At 38.4% G+C, this 14,431-nt stretch overlaps 3 protein-coding genes across 5 annotated transcripts; all 3 read left to right on the forward strand.

The window, feature by feature from the left end:
- Positions 1-344: 344 nt before the first annotated feature.
- On the forward strand, positions 345-7,104 carry LOC104703153 (cellulose synthase-like protein D3). Of its 3 annotated transcripts, none has more exons than XM_087450031.1 (4): positions 345-602; positions 3,362-3,999; positions 4,090-4,897; positions 5,075-7,104. In XM_087450031.1, the coding sequence occupies exons 1-4, from the start codon at positions 360-362 to the stop codon at positions 6,821-6,823; spliced, it is 3,438 nt and encodes a 1,145-aa protein (XP_087306157.1). In that variant the 5' UTR covers positions 345-359; the 3' UTR covers positions 6,824-7,104. The 3 variants fall into 3 exon arrangements, with proteins under 3 accessions (XP_087306157.1, XP_087306156.1, XP_087306155.1); XM_087450030.1 differs by having other exon boundaries at positions 345-442; positions 3,184-3,999; XM_087450029.1 differs by lacking the exon at positions 345-602 and adding an exon at positions 2,113-2,713 and having other exon boundaries at positions 3,060-3,999.
- A 32-nt stretch (positions 7,105-7,136) lies between these two features.
- Positions 7,137-10,993, forward strand: LOC104782495 (uncharacterized). Its single transcript, XM_010507557.3, has 9 exons — positions 7,137-7,290; positions 7,400-7,779; positions 8,096-8,191; positions 8,473-8,583; positions 8,667-8,976; positions 9,169-9,259; positions 9,426-9,750; positions 10,000-10,148; positions 10,242-10,993. The coding sequence occupies exons 2-9, from the start codon at positions 7,453-7,455 to the stop codon at positions 10,747-10,749; spliced, it is 1,917 nt and encodes a 638-aa protein (XP_010505859.2). The 5' UTR covers positions 7,137-7,290; positions 7,400-7,452; the 3' UTR covers positions 10,750-10,993.
- A 319-nt stretch (positions 10,994-11,312) lies between these two features.
- On the forward strand, positions 11,313-14,420 carry LOC109129243 (uncharacterized). The gene is made up of 5 exons (XM_019237064.2): positions 11,313-11,680; positions 12,336-12,405; positions 12,676-12,746; positions 12,863-13,708; positions 13,825-14,420. Exons 4-5 carry the CDS (start codon positions 13,418-13,420, stop codon positions 14,206-14,208), a joined length of 675 nt encoding a protein of 224 aa, XP_019092609.1. The 5' UTR covers positions 11,313-11,680; positions 12,336-12,405; positions 12,676-12,746; positions 12,863-13,417; the 3' UTR covers positions 14,209-14,420.
- Positions 14,421-14,431: the final 11 nt, after the last annotated feature.

Genomic DNA, 14,431 nt, shown 5'->3' on the forward strand with positions numbered 1-14,431 from the left:
TTTTCTTGTTTAGTTTGTGTATGAGATCGTCTTATAGTTGGAATCTTGATTTTTGATGGGAAAGCTATATTTGTGAGAACATGGTTGTCTTGAGAGTTTTAAATTGAGCTTAGTCATTTAAATTTTCCCTCCTTAGCTTCAGATTTAAGCTTTTGGTGGGGTTGTGAAACAATGATCATTGTATTTTTCCATGTCTTTATGGAACATTATTATGAGATTTGTTCTTCTTTAAGATCCATCAATAATCATCAACTTTAAGATCCAATGACTAGAAGAGATTTGAGACCATTATTACTATTGCTTTCTTTCAGGGATCTGCCGGCTTCAAAAGTCCGGTGGATATTGTTATTGTTAGAAAAATGGCGTCTAATAATCACTTCACCAACAGTAGATCCAATCTATCAACAAACTCTGATGCTGCTGAAGCTGGGAGGTACCAGCAGCCGCCTGCGTCAACATTTGCCCGCAGGACTAACTCTGGACGCTATGTCAACTACTCGAGAGATGATCTCGATAGCGAACTCGGAAGTGTTGATTTATATACCGTCAAGATTCCGAAAACTCCTGATAACCAACCCATGGATCCTTCCATCTCTCAGAAGGTTGAGGAGCAGTTCCTTGTTTACTGGCGGTTCCTTGTTCACGTGACCAGTTCCTTGTTTACTGGCGGTTTTAACTGCGTCACTCGTGCTCATCTTATGGACAGAGTGATTGAGACCACGACTAGCCACCCACAGATGGCTGGTGCCAAAGGCTCCTCATGCGCCATTCTTGGCTGTGATGTCAAGGTCATGAGTGATGAGAGAGGTCAAGATCTTCTTCCTTGTGAGTGTGATTTCAAAATCTGTAGGGATTGCTTTGTGGATGCTGTGAAAGCACGCGGGATGTGTCCCGGGTGTAAGGAGCCTTACAGGAACACTGATTTGGCGGATTTTGCTGATAACAACAAGGGGCAGGGGCAGCAGCAACGGCCTATGCTTCCGCCACCAGCGGGTGGGTCGAAGATGGAGAGAAGATTGTCACTTATGAAGTCGACTAAGTCTGGTTTGATGAGGAGTCAAACAGGGGAATATGGCGATCGGAGGAACTGATAAAATAGGACCAAGGTCCTAAGTTTTTTTTCTTTTTCTTTTCAAAGACGTCTTTAAGTTTATGAATTGGTTTTATGTCGATAGCAACAGGAACAATAATAGAATTGAGATAACCGCGTGAATGTGATGGTTTAACTCTTTTACATTACATATTGCTTTGATTGGTAACATGAGATATAGACTTATAAATTTTTAAAGTTGAGTTTGATTTAGAATGAGTTATGGTTGACTTACAATTTTGAGTTAAATTCTTTGTAAGATTGTTAACTCAAAACATTATTCAGTTATATAATACAAAAATTTATTCTTTTTGTTTTTATTTAATTCATATATCAATAAAAATAATTTTTACTGTTTTTCTTTTATTTAATATATTTTTAATTAGTTATTTTATAGTTTTTCTAAATTATTATTTTTATCATCATTTGAAATGAAAATAGGCATAAACTTAAATATGATAAGATTGTAAATATTATGATATGCATGTAACTAATTTTTTAATTTGCAATGTAACAAAGAAGTTTAGTTAACTTTGTGTATATTAAAATTATTTTAGTATTTATATTTTTTTATTTATTTTAATTTTATAATTTTGTGAAATATATTTACTAATATTTTTAATACTTATAATCAAATAATACATACTACAACATCTACCACGAAAATATCACCGGTAATTTGATAAAATTAATAAATTATATTTTTACTGTGATTTATTATATTAAACTACTGTTTTTACCACATAACTTTTACTGCATGGATGATGGATTGGACAAGTTGGTTTTGATGATATTAGTAAAAATCTTAAACGTATTATTTGGGGGTGGTGTGTTAACTTTGCTTCCCATAACACATGCGTGATTAACGGACCGTGTATTAAAAAAAAAAACACACACACGTTAAATCAACTAAAATCTCCAAAATACCCTTAAGTTGCTTACGCGTTCCTTTAATCCCTTTGAATTCCCAAAATACCCTTATTTCCTCCTTTTACACTTTTCCTTTGAACGCGTTATTTTATAATTTATACAAAAGTATTTATAAAAAAAAATGAGACCTTTTAATTCGCTACCTTGTCCGAAAACCCCAAACTCAAAAGAGGATTCCAAAAGGTTAACAAGACACTAAAATTCTCCGCCGGTTTCTTCGCTCGCCGGCGTTTTGACAGTCGCCCTTCACTGTTACCGTCTCAAAAGCTACTGATTTTTTTATTAGTTAAAAAAAAAAAAAAATTCAATAGAGCTGTGAAATCTTGGGTTCTTCTTCTTCTTCTTTCATCCTCTCTCGTCTTCCTTCTTCAATTTTTTTTCTTTCAATATCATTATTTTAATGGTAAGATCTCTCCAAAAATATAAAAAAATTGGGGGGTTATCGTTGCCATCATAACGTGTATTAGTAAAGCAGTAGTAGTGCTGATGTATTTGCTCACGACTAAGTCCCTTCCTCGTCTCTTCTTCTTCTTCTCTCTTCTCCTCCTTAACTAGTTTGGGCTACACGATCCCATTCTTTTATTCATAATCGATTTCTTAAATTAATTAAGCCCTTTTATTCTTCTTCTGTCTATCATACCTATCGTGTGAAGAAGATCTGAAGCTTAACCTTGCTCTGTTACAGCCTCTCAGGTACTGTTGTTACATCGTTACTTTTCTTGTTTAGTTTGTGTGTGAGATCGTCTTATTTATAGTTGGAATGTTGATTTTGATTTGTGGGGAACATGGCTGTGTTGAGAGTTTTAAATTGAGCTAAGTCAATTAAATTTTTCCTCTTTAGCTTCAGATTTTAAGCTTTTGGTGGGGTTGTGAAACAATGATCATTGTCTTTGTCATGTCTTTATGGAACATTACTATGAGATTTGTTCTTCTTTAAGCTTATTAGATCTATCAATAATCATCAACTTTAAGATCTTGTGAAAATTGTTAACAATGACTAGAAGAGATTTTGACCATTATTACTTTTGCTTTCTTTCAGGGATCTGCCGGCTACAAAGTCCGGTGGATATTGTTATTATTTAGACCATGGCGTCTAATAATAATCACTTCACCAACAGTAGATCCAATCTATCAACAAACTCTGATGCTGCTGAAGCTGGGAGGTACCAGCAGCCGCTTCCGTCAAACTCTGTGACATTTGCCCGCAGGACTAACTCTGGACGCTATGTCAACTACTCGAGAGATGATCTCGATAGCGAACTCGGAAGTGTTGATTTATATACCGTCCAGATTCCGCAAACTCCCGATAACCAACCTATGGATCCTTCCATTTCTCAGAAGGTTGAGGAGCAGTACGTGTCCAGTTCCTTGTTTACTGGCGGTTTTAACAGCGTCACTCGTGCTCATCTTATGGACAAAGTGATCGAGACAACGACTAGCCACCCACAGATGGCTGGTGCCAAAGGCTCGTCATGCGCCATTTCTGGCTGTGATGTGAAGGTCATGAGTGATGAGAGAGGTCAAGATCTTCTTCCTTGTGAGTGTGATTTCAAAATCTGTAGGGATTGCTTTGTGGATGCTGTGAAAACAGGCGGGATTTGTCCCGGGTGTAAGGAGCCTTACAGGAACACTGATTTGGCGGATTTTGCTGATAACAACAAGGGCCAGCAGCAGCAGCAACGGCCTATGCTTCCGCCACCAGCGGGTGGGTCGAAGATGGAGAGAAGATTGTCACTTATGAAGTCGACTAAGTCTGGTTTGATGAGGAGTCAAACAGGGGATTTCGATCACAACAGGTGGTTGTTTGAGACTAGTGGGACTTACGGCTACGGAAATGCTTTCTGGACAAAAGACGGGAACTTCGGGGACAAGGATGGGAATGGTGGACAGGGTATGGGACCTCAGGATCTGATGAGCAGACCGTGGCGACCACTTACTCGGAAACTGCCGATTCCTGCAGCTGTTATTAGTCCTTACAGGTGGAAAAGTTTGTTCTTATTTACAAAATATATATCAAGACCGCTTACTTTGTTCAAACTTTCCCTGACACATTTGATTTTCTCGTGCAGGCTTTTGATATTTATCAGAATTGTTGTTCTTGCGTTGTTTTTGATGTGGAGGATTAAGCACAAAAACCAAGATGCAATATGGCTATGGGGAATGTCTGTGGTTTGTGAGCTTTGGTTCGCCTTTTCTTGGCTTCTTGATCAGCTTCCAAAGCTGTGTCCTATTAACCGAGCTACGGATCTCAATGTTCTTAAAGAAAAATTTGAAACACCTACACCAAGCAACCCGACTGGGAAATCTGATCTCCCGGGACTCGATATGTTTGTATCTACAGCAGATCCGGAGAAAGAACCTCCTCTTGTCACTTCCAACACCATTTTGTCGATTCTCGCTGCTGACTACCCTGTCGAAAAGCTTGCTTGCTATGTTTCAGATGATGGAGGAGCACTTTTGACATTTGAAGCTATGGCTGAAGCAGCGAGTTTTGCTAACATGTGGGTTCCTTTCTGTCGTAAACACAATATCGAGCCGAGGAATCCAGATTCATACTTTAGTCTGAAAAGAGATCCTTACAAGAACAAGGTGAAGGCTGATTTCGTTAAGGATCGGAGACGGGTCAAGCGTGAGTATGATGAGTTTAAGGTTAGGATCAACAGCTTGCCTACCTCTATCAGGCGCCGTTCTGATGCTTATCATGCAAGGGAAGAGATTAAGGCCATGAAGCTGCAGAGACAGAACAGAGACGATGAAATAGTAGAGCCAGTCAAGATTCCTAAAGCTACATGGATGGCTGATGGTACTCACTGGCCTGGAACTTGGTTAGATTCTGGTCCTGATCATACCCGTAGTGACCATGCTGGTATCATTCAGGTACATTTTGGTTCAATTTAGTTGTTTCATGTCTATTTGGTTTGGAGCATTTTAGTTCATTCAAAACTTAAGTGAAGCCGGAGTTTGGTTGAATTGGGATTAACAAACTTTTGGTTTGGTTCAGTTTCTGTGCCGCCTCTAATATCAATGTTTTTTTCAAAATTTTGATAAATGCAGGTGATGTTGAAGCCGCCTAGTGATGAGCCATTACATGGAGTATCTGAAGGGTTCTTGGATCTTACAGATGTTGACATTCGTCTTCCGCTTCTTGTCTATGTTTCGCGTGAGAAGCGACCGGGTTATGACCATAACAAGAAAGCAGGAGCCATGAATGCGCTGGTCCGAGCTTCTGCAATTATGTCCAACGGTCCATTCATTCTGAATCTTGACTGTGATCATTACATATACAACTCTCAGGCTTTGAGAGAAGGAATGTGTTTCATGATGGATCGAGGCGGTGACAGGCTTTGCTACGTTCAGTTCCCGCAACGGTTTGAAGGTATTGACCCATCAGATCGGTATGCAAATCGCAATACAGTCTTTTTTGATGTGAACATGAGAGCTCTTGATGGTCTGATGGGTCCGGTTTATGTCGGAACGGGTTGTCTCTTTAGAAGAATCGCGTTGTACGGATTTGATCCGCCTCGAGCTAAAGAACACCATCCTGGCTTCTGCAGTTGCTGCTTCCCTCGCAAGAAGAAGAAAAGCCGTGTCCCTGAAGAAAACAGATCTTTGAGAATGGGTGGTGACTCGGATGATGATGAAGAGATGAATCTTTCTTTGGTTCCAAAGAAATTTGGAAACTCCACTTTCCTTATCGATTCAATCCCGGTCGCAGAGTTCCAAGGCCGTCCTCTTGCAGATCATCCAGCTGTGCAAAACGGAAGACCTCCTGGTGCTCTCACCATACCTCGTGAGCTTCTTGATGCATCAACCGTGGCAGAAGCCATAGCCGTCATCTCTTGTTGGTATGAGGATAAAACCGAGTGGGGATCTCGGATTGGTTGGATTTATGGATCTGTCACGGAAGATGTGGTCACAGGTTACAGAATGCATAACCGAGGCTGGAAATCAGTTTACTGTGTGACAAAACGGGACGCTTTCCGTGGCACAGCTCCTATCAACTTGACGGATAGGCTGCACCAGGTTCTCCGATGGGCTACTGGCTCGGTCGAGATCTTCTTTTCAAGAAACAACGCTTTCTTCGCTAGCCCGAGAATGAAAATCCTACAGAGAATTGCTTACCTAAATGTTGGAATCTACCCGTTCACATCAATCTTCCTCATCGTCTACTGCTTCCTCCCTGCGCTCTCCCTCTTCTCAGGGCAGTTCATAGTCCAAACACTCAATGTCACATTCCTTATCTACCTCTTAATCATCTCCATTACACTCTGCCTGCTCGCTCTCCTCGAGGTCAAATGGTCAGGAATCTCACTAGAGGAATGGTGGCGAAACGAACAGTTCTGGCTCATTGGAGGAACAAGCGCTCATATAGTCGCGGTTATACAAGGACTTCTCAAAGTTGTTGCCGGAATCGAAATCTCATTCACATTGACATCTAAATCCGGAGGAGACGATGTGGACGACGAGTTCGCCGATCTCTACATTGTGAAATGGACATTACTCATGATCCCACCGATCACAATCATGATGTTGAATATAATAGCCATTGCGGTAGGGTTTAGCAGGACGATATACAGTGTGATACCACAGTGGAGTAAGTTGATTGGAGGAGTGTTCTTTAGTTTCTGGGTGCTTGCTCATCTTTACCCATTCGCTAAAGGGCTTATGGGAAGAAGAGGAAGGACTCCAACCATTGTTTATGTTTGGTCAGGACTTGTTGCCATCACCATATCTCTGCTATGGGTCGCCATTAATCCACCTGCTGGTTCTACTCAAATCGGAGGATCTTTCACATTCCCATGATTCATAGGTTTGGTATTCTCAAAAATTCTGTCTCTCTCTCTCTCTCTTTGGTTCTTTATAAAAGATTGGAGACAGAGATTGGCCAAGAAACTCAAAAAGTACAGTCGAGCCAAACATAGAACAAGTCAAGAACTTCTCTCATTGTCTTCTTTTTTTTTTTTTTGTTTGTTGGAAAAGGACATTTTTTTTTACTTGTCTTTTTAAAAATTTTTGTAATCTTTGATCTGTTGATGGAATTATTTATTTTTGCTACAGTTAATCTATAATTTATTCAATTTAAATGCCAGAGTTTTTTTTAGTTGATACATATTGTAATTTGCTTCAGAAAGAAACCTATTGGGAACGGGTCGGGTTATAGGGTTAAATATCCGGAAACCGACCCATAAGTTAAACCCGTAAAATTAGCCCAAAAAACTTGTCCCGTCGCATAAACCCTACGAAAACCTTTGAGAAGCTTCTCGTCGGAGGTTTGTAAATTGTAATGGCAACAGATATTTCGGCTTCCAATTTCTTCTTCTCCAAGCCAATTTCTTCTTCATAAATCTTTTTTTTTTTTCGTTTTCATTATTTTTACAGCATTCTCGAATCTTGAAGAACCCTAAGTCTCGTTTCGTCTCGTTCAACCCTTAATGGCTCAGAAATGTGCGATTGGATTGATTTCAGCCATAGCAGCTTCGGCTTCTCTTGCGCAATCTAAAGTCGCTTCTTCAGATGGTCCTTTCAGTTTCTCTGGATTCTCTACTTCTTCGATTCCTCAGCAGCAGCAGCAGCAGGCTTCTCCTCCAGCTTCGCAAACTCAGAAGCCACCGTCGACTGCTGCTGGTGGAGAGTCTTCTGCTCCTCCGCGAGCTCGGAATGATAATCCTAGGACCAGTTCCGGTGGTTTCGATCCGGAGGCTCTGGAGCGTGGAGCTAAGGCCTTGAAGGAGATTAACAGCTCCTCTTACGCTAAACAGGTCTTGAACCTTCTCTTTTTTTGTTTGGTTTGAATCTTCTCTAAAACCCTATTGAATCATGCTTAGGTTTAGGAAAGGCTTCATAGGAAGGTTTCTCTAGCTGATAAATAGTTATTATCTTTACTGCATCTTCGTTTAGGGAAGTGAAAGCTGAGAAATGGATTCTTTTAAGTTATAACTTGTATGATGAAGCTTAAAGAGATAGGTTTGAGCTTAAAATGGTAGCACTCTTTGTTGGATCTCTGAAGTGTTCTCTTTCTGTGTTTTTATCAGTTGTGGTTGAGCTCACAGTTGTTGTGTATTTGGTTCATTGTAGGTTTTTGAAAGTATTAAGCAGCAAGAAGAGACAAAGCAAACAGAGTTTGCAGCAAAGGCGCAAGAGTTTAAAGCTATGCAAGCCCAAGCTGAAACTGTGAGTTCGACTGACTTTAACTTAATTATCCAATATTTTGATATTTTGTCTAGGATTACGGTGTTACAACTAATGGCTACCTAATAGAAATGAGTTAGCAACTATGGCAGACAATGATTTCTACTGTTATCTTAGTAAAGTTGAAAGTAGTTTCTTGATTTCTTGTGACAAAACCTGCTTCCAGTGATCAATATGGGACATATTTTCTGCATCATTTCATTTTTTCGGTTTAGCTGCTTCTTGGCGGCAAAGTTTTGTGCCTGACATTTTCCATTTTACAGGAGAGGCATAAGGTTATATATGATGAACAGAAAAAATTTGCTCAACACCAAGCGCAGACAAAATCGCAGATGGCCCGTTATGAAGATGACTTGGCAAGAAAGAGGATGCAGGCATGTAATTCTCAAAACAATTTTACAACACTGGGACTTTATTTTCTTCTTTCTAACAGCCTGCTGTGTAAATTGTTTTACAGGCTGAGAATGAGTACCACAGAGCAAGAAATCAAGAACTTGTGAAAATGCAAGAAGATTCGGCCATTAGACAGGAATCAGCTCGACGGGCTACTGAGGAACAGATCCAGGCACAGAGACGACAAACTGAGAGGGAGAAGGCTGAGATTGAACGCGAGACCATCAGAGTCAAAGCTATAGCAGAAGCAGAAGGAAGGGCCCATGAAGCAAGGCTTGCTGAAGATGTAAACAGGAGAATGCTTGTGGATCGAGCAAATGCAGAAAGAGAGAAATGGGTTGCTGCCATAAACACAACATTTGACCATATCGGAGGTGTGCATACATAGTCTCTATGTAGTCTAGATTTTTTTTTGGCAGGTTTACCTAGACATGGAAAACTCCCTGTGTAGTGCAAACAAATTAGTGATTAGAATAGATCTGTGACCTCAGAATGTATACATTGCACTTATAAATGGAAATTCTAGTTGTTAGAGGTGTTTGACATTTTACTCTTTGTTTTCCTAGGCGGTTTGCGAGCAATTCTGACGGATCAAAATAAATTGGTTGTTGCTGTTGGTGGTGTCACTGCTCTCGCAGCGGGAATCTATACAACAAGGTAAAGACTACATATGTAGACCGAATGTTGAGAAAAAAACTTTGCCATTATCAGGTTGAAAGGTTGTGAATATGTTTAAATTATTGATAATACTACCTGCCAGTCAACTTGTCTACAAATATATTGAAAAAAAAAACTTAGCCGGTTGTTTTTTTACTTGTTGCAGAGAAGGTGCAAAGGTTATCTGGAGCTATGTGGACAGAATATTAGGACAACCATCCTTAATTCGAGAATCGTCAAGAGGCAAGTACCCTTGGTCTGGTTCGCTTTCTCGTGTAATGTCCACATTGCGCGGTAAGGAGTCGGCTTCCAAAAATGGGAAAGGGTTTGGTGATGTTATTTTGCATCCTCCACTACACAAGAGAATTGAACAGCTAGCTAATGCAACCGCCAACACAAAAATCCACCAGGCTCCTTTCCGAAATGTGCTTTTCTATGGTCCTCCAGGAACAGGAAAAACAATGGCTGCCAGAGAGCTTGCTCGTAAATCTGTATGATCTCTTTCCATATATATTTAAGTTATAACAGAATCCGTTATAGAAGACACCCAAATGGGCAATGGAATCTCTAGAAGATAGAGTTAGGTCGGTAGTGCAGAAGATGGTAGTTGCTGATTTCCATGATTACATAAATTACATCTGAAAGTTGATTTGGGGTCTTAGTTTTAGGTGGTTCATGGGATTCTCAGAGTTTTGTTCCTTCATCTATTCTTATTTTCCTAATGTTCATAATTTGTGTAGGGTTTGGATTATGCATTGATGACGGGTGGAGATGTTGCTCCCCTTGGTACTCAGGCTGTTACAAAGATTCACCAACTGTTTGATTGGGGCAAAAAGTCTAAGAGAGGTTTATTGCTCTTCATTGATGAAGCCGATGCATTTTTGTGCGAGTAAGTGCTATTATTATTGGTATATTAATTAGAAGCTGATCCTTTCAGCACTTTTTGATTAACAGTTTTGTTATGTTCATGGGAATTTGACAGGAGGAACAAAACATACATGAGTGAAGCCCAAAGAAGTGCTCTAAATGCTCTTCTCTTCCGCACGGGTGATCAGTCCAAAGACATAGTCTTAGCACTTGCCACAAACAGACCTGGTGACCTAGACTCAGCTGTGGCTGACCGTGTGGACGAGGTTCTCGAATTCCCCTTACCTGGAGAAGAAGAGCGGTTCAAGCTTTTAAAGCTCTATCTAGAAAAGTACATAGCTGAGGCTGGTCCAAGTAAGCGGAGTTTGTTCCAGCGCCTCTTCAAGAAAGAACAGCAGAAGATTGAGATAAAGGGAGTCACTGAAGAGCTCTTAAAAGAAGCGGCTGCAGTAACCGAAGGGTTTTCAGGTAGAGAGATTGCGAAACTAATGGCAAGTGTTCAAGCAAATGTTTATGGAAGTGAGGAATGTGTGTTGGATTCTAAGCTTTTCAGAGAGGTTGTTGATGAGAAAGTTGCAGAGCATCAGCAGAGAAGAGAATTGGCTGGAACAGATTCGAAATGATGAGATTTATACCAAAATTTCAATCAAGTTGTGTCATCTTCACACTTTTGCCAAGAGGCACAGGCTCTCTGATGTTGGTTCGGAGGTTTAGGCAGAGACTTGATTCCTATTGTTTCTCCTTTTTTGGTGAAGGAGAGAGAGGTTTTGTACTTGTCTTATGAATTCAAAGGGCACAAGAGAATTAAATCCCTTGTCTTATTGCTCTGTCTAACCAAGCTCAAATTAAACTAGTTTTTAAATAAAATTGAGAAATATATATATATATATATATATATATATATATAAATTAGAAATAAAGGATATTTTTCTAAACATTTGGCTATCTACACCTTTTTTTTTAAGTTTGGTTAAATAGGTTTTAAGATATAAAATAGGCCAATTATACCCTTAATTATATTTTCAGATAAAATTTGTTGATTTTATATCTCCTGAATTGAAAAAAACTCCTGAATTGAAAAAAAACATCTAAAATTGTCGTGGGAATAATTATGGGATGAAATCGAGTGGGTCTAATTTATCTTAATGGGTCTCGTTTAAGAAAAAATTTATTGTATCGACAAAGTAAGAAAACAATGCGTATGTAAAAAATTTCATAAAGGGCTAATGGAGACAAAACCCTTCCGCCGTCTCTCACCATCGTCACCATTTCACCGCCGTCTCTCACCATCGTCACCATCTCACCGTTGTGTGTCATCATCACCATCTCACCGTCGTGTCTCACCATCGTCACCATCTCACTGTCGTCTCTCTCCGTCTTCACTATCTCACCGTCTTCTCTCTCCATCTTCACCATCTTCCGCCGATTTAATTTCTTCACTGTCTTCCGCCGTCTATCCATTGTTCTTAGTCGTTTGGGTGGTCTCCTCTTCACTATCTCAAGGTCAATCCGGTTGAATTTCTCTTCACCATTTCGCCATCTCGATCACATTAGGTATGTTGATTTTGTGGGTTTTTTTTTTGCATGTTTAAATTTTGTCCTTGTTTAATCTCGATTTCAACCTAGATTAGTATCCCTTATAAGTAAATTATGAAATTTTCAGTTTGGATTTCTCTTGACTATTTATCCTTGTTGATCGAATTTGGGTATGTTTAATTTTGAAATTTTTTTGGCATGTTTAACTTTTATCCTTTTGTATTCTCAATTTCAATCCAGAATTTGTATGATTATAAATACTATTAACAATGTTTCAATGAGTTTCTTAATAATGTGTTAATGATGATAATGAAGCTCTCGGTTTTCTTATTTTCACAATTGTATACACTTTAAATTCATGTCTTGCATAAAAAAGATTAATAATCAAGGTTTTTTTGTTCTTAAATCATAATTTTATTGTGAACCATATTGTATTGTGACTTTGTTTTTGAAATTTTGACTCTTTCTATCTAAAAAAATCGAGTAATCATCATCTCTCCCTTTGGTATTTTTTTTTCACTATTGTATTGTCTTTAAATTTTTGTTTTGCATCTAAATGATTAACAATCTAAGTTTTTTTGCTCTTAAAGCATCTGTATTAATTTGTTTTCGAAATTGAACTTTTTAGGATATAATTTTCTCATGTCTTTCTTGATTTTTGTTATGATTTCAGAGGTGTTGCCTTCTCTCACTGCTTCTTAGCTTGTCACATCTTTACTTGTTGCATCTTCACCGCTTAAGAGGTATGTAGAATTCTATTACAAATCATAGTTTTAAGAATCTGTGTTTTTTTTTTCAAATTTTGACTCATTGTATCTCAAGAAATCGAGACAAAGCATCATCTCTTTGTTTGGTACTTTTTTCACTATTGTATTGACTTTATATTCCTGTTTGGTACCTTTTTTGTTCAACCGAATCATTGTTTTATGAATCATAATTATTTGCTTTTTCAAATTGATACTCTTTTGTATTTAATTTTCTTATGTATTTGTCAATTATTATTATGATTTCAGAGGTGTTTCCTTCTCTCACGGCTTCTTAGCTTGTGGTATCTTCACTTGTTGCATCTTCACCGCTTCTTAAGGTATGTGATATACCATTAAAAAATTTTTAGAAACCATTTATCATGTCTAAATATCTGATTTGATTTGATTATGTTGTGGCTAATTCATACTAATTCATTTTTGTTTTATTTGGCAGGAATGGAGAAAAGGTATCCTAAGCGGCTTATGGAAGATGGAAGTGAGCCACAAGTTGGACAGATAAACAAATCATGTCGAATGTCTATTTTGAACATAATAAAGAGCGCATTACCAAAAGAGTATGAGATTGTGAAGGGTGATCCAGTTTTCGCAAGGATTTTTGCATTGTATGAGAATGGTCTTGGGTACTCAGCTCGGTTGATACACAATATGATGTGTTTCAGTTGGTGACTAAGCGAAGACATGAACTCTGGTTTGTGTTTGGTAAGAAGCCACTTAGATTCTCGATGCAAGAATTTCATGCAGTTATTGGGCTAAAGTTCGATGATGATTTTAGTGGTGATTCAGAGGAATGGACAGATGATAATGGGTTTTGGAGTAAATTGTTGAAGAGAGGTGGTATCATGACCATTCAAAGTTTGATGAAGACCCACCTTGAAGCAGCTCCATCGTGGGGAAAAATAGAAAATAGGATTCAGTTTGTGTAATTGTTGGGTTGGTAGTGGCTAAGGATGAGAAGAAAGCTATACCATATTCATACATCAAGCTGGTCATGGATCTTGAGAAGGTTAGGAGTTATCCTTGGAGTCTTGTAGCTTTTGACCATTTAGTTAGCTCTATAATGGAAGCAAGAAAGAAACTAAAGAACCCCATAAGTTACATCCTCAATGGTTTCTCATACGCTCTTCAAGTTTGGGTTATGGAAGCCATTCCTCTCATTGGACAACTTATGGGAGAGAAGATTGACAAAGAGATTACAGTTGGTCGATGCTCTAATTGGAAAGGTGCTGCAAAAGTTTCCAATGAAGAGTTCCTTCTTGTAGAGAAATCAATTGGAAACAAGGTTAGTTGAATCTTTTTATTTTTGTGAATATAATCGAATATGTTGAATTTTTTTAACTAATTAATAAACGAACATGAATATATGTTAAATTGGTTTATTTGTTTTGTTTTTGGCAGGATGTTGTATATCCATACATTTCCTCCACCGAAAACTGTGATGTATATGAGTCCATTAAATTTATTGGGAGTGATGAAATTAAAGATTGTGAAGTGGACAACTTGGAGGCTTTGATCAGATCTGGCTATAATTTTGGAGATCATATTTGGGAGAGTGTCGAAGGATATGGTGTGAAAGATGATAATATTGAGAATGTTGAAGAACAATCTCATACTGTTGGAGGGAATAATGAAGTTTCGGTTGGTATAGAGAGTGGTGAGAAGCAAGCTAACACCCCAACAGTGTCTAACTTGAAGAAGAGGAAGAAGAAGCAAGTAGATCATGGAGCAGAAACATGGGATAGTGCTATCTTAGCGAACATCAACTTCACACAAGTCATCTAAGTAAGATAAGGGGTGTTCTTGTGACTTGTGAGTTGTGTGACTTATCCACCAATTTACGTCGAAAGATTCTGTCGACACATAACCTGTTAGAGAACAAAACTAGACTATTTCTTTAGAAATACAAATTAGAATTCCAAATTATAAGGTATTTTAAAAAAGGAATTTTTTTTTAAAAATTAATCCATATAAAATGATATGTTTGGAGTTTAAAATGTTTTCTTAT

The sequence above is a fragment of the Camelina sativa genome, chromosome 1 (genome assembly GCF_030686135.1).
Source record: "Camelina sativa cultivar CO46 ecotype springtype chromosome 1, ASM3068613v1".
Lineage (NCBI taxonomy): Eukaryota > Viridiplantae > Streptophyta > Magnoliopsida > Brassicales > Brassicaceae > Camelina > Camelina sativa.

Bases quoted from the DNA above. Each gene is read 5' to 3' on its own strand.
- LOC104703153 (XM_087450030.1), top strand. From the start codon at position 360: ATGGCGTCTAATAATCACTTCACCAACAGTAGATCCAATCTATCAACA. The intron at 443-3,183 runs GCCGCCTGCGTC...TGAAGCTGGGAG, and splicing joins GAAGCTGGGAGGTACCAGCA to GTACCAGCAGCCGCTTCCGT. The intron at 4,000-4,089 runs GTGGAAAAGTTT...TTTCTCGTGCAG, and splicing joins GCTGTTATTAGTCCTTACAG to GCTTTTGATATTTATCAGAA.
- LOC104782495 (XM_010507557.3), top strand. From the start codon at position 7,453: ATGGCTCAGAAATGTGCGATTGGATTGATTTCAGCCATAGCAGCTTCG. The intron at 8,584-8,666 runs GCATGTAATTCT...ATTGTTTTACAG, and splicing joins TGGCAAGAAAGAGGATGCAG to GCTGAGAATGAGTACCACAG. The intron at 9,260-9,425 runs GTAAAGACTACA...TACTTGTTGCAG, and splicing joins GCGGGAATCTATACAACAAG to AGAAGGTGCAAAGGTTATCT.
- LOC109129243 (XM_019237064.2), top strand. From the start codon at position 13,418: ATGGATCTTGAGAAGGTTAGGAGTTATCCTTGGAGTCTTGTAGCTTTT. The intron at 13,709-13,824 runs GTTAGTTGAATC...TGTTTTTGGCAG, and splicing joins AGAAATCAATTGGAAACAAG to GATGTTGTATATCCATACAT.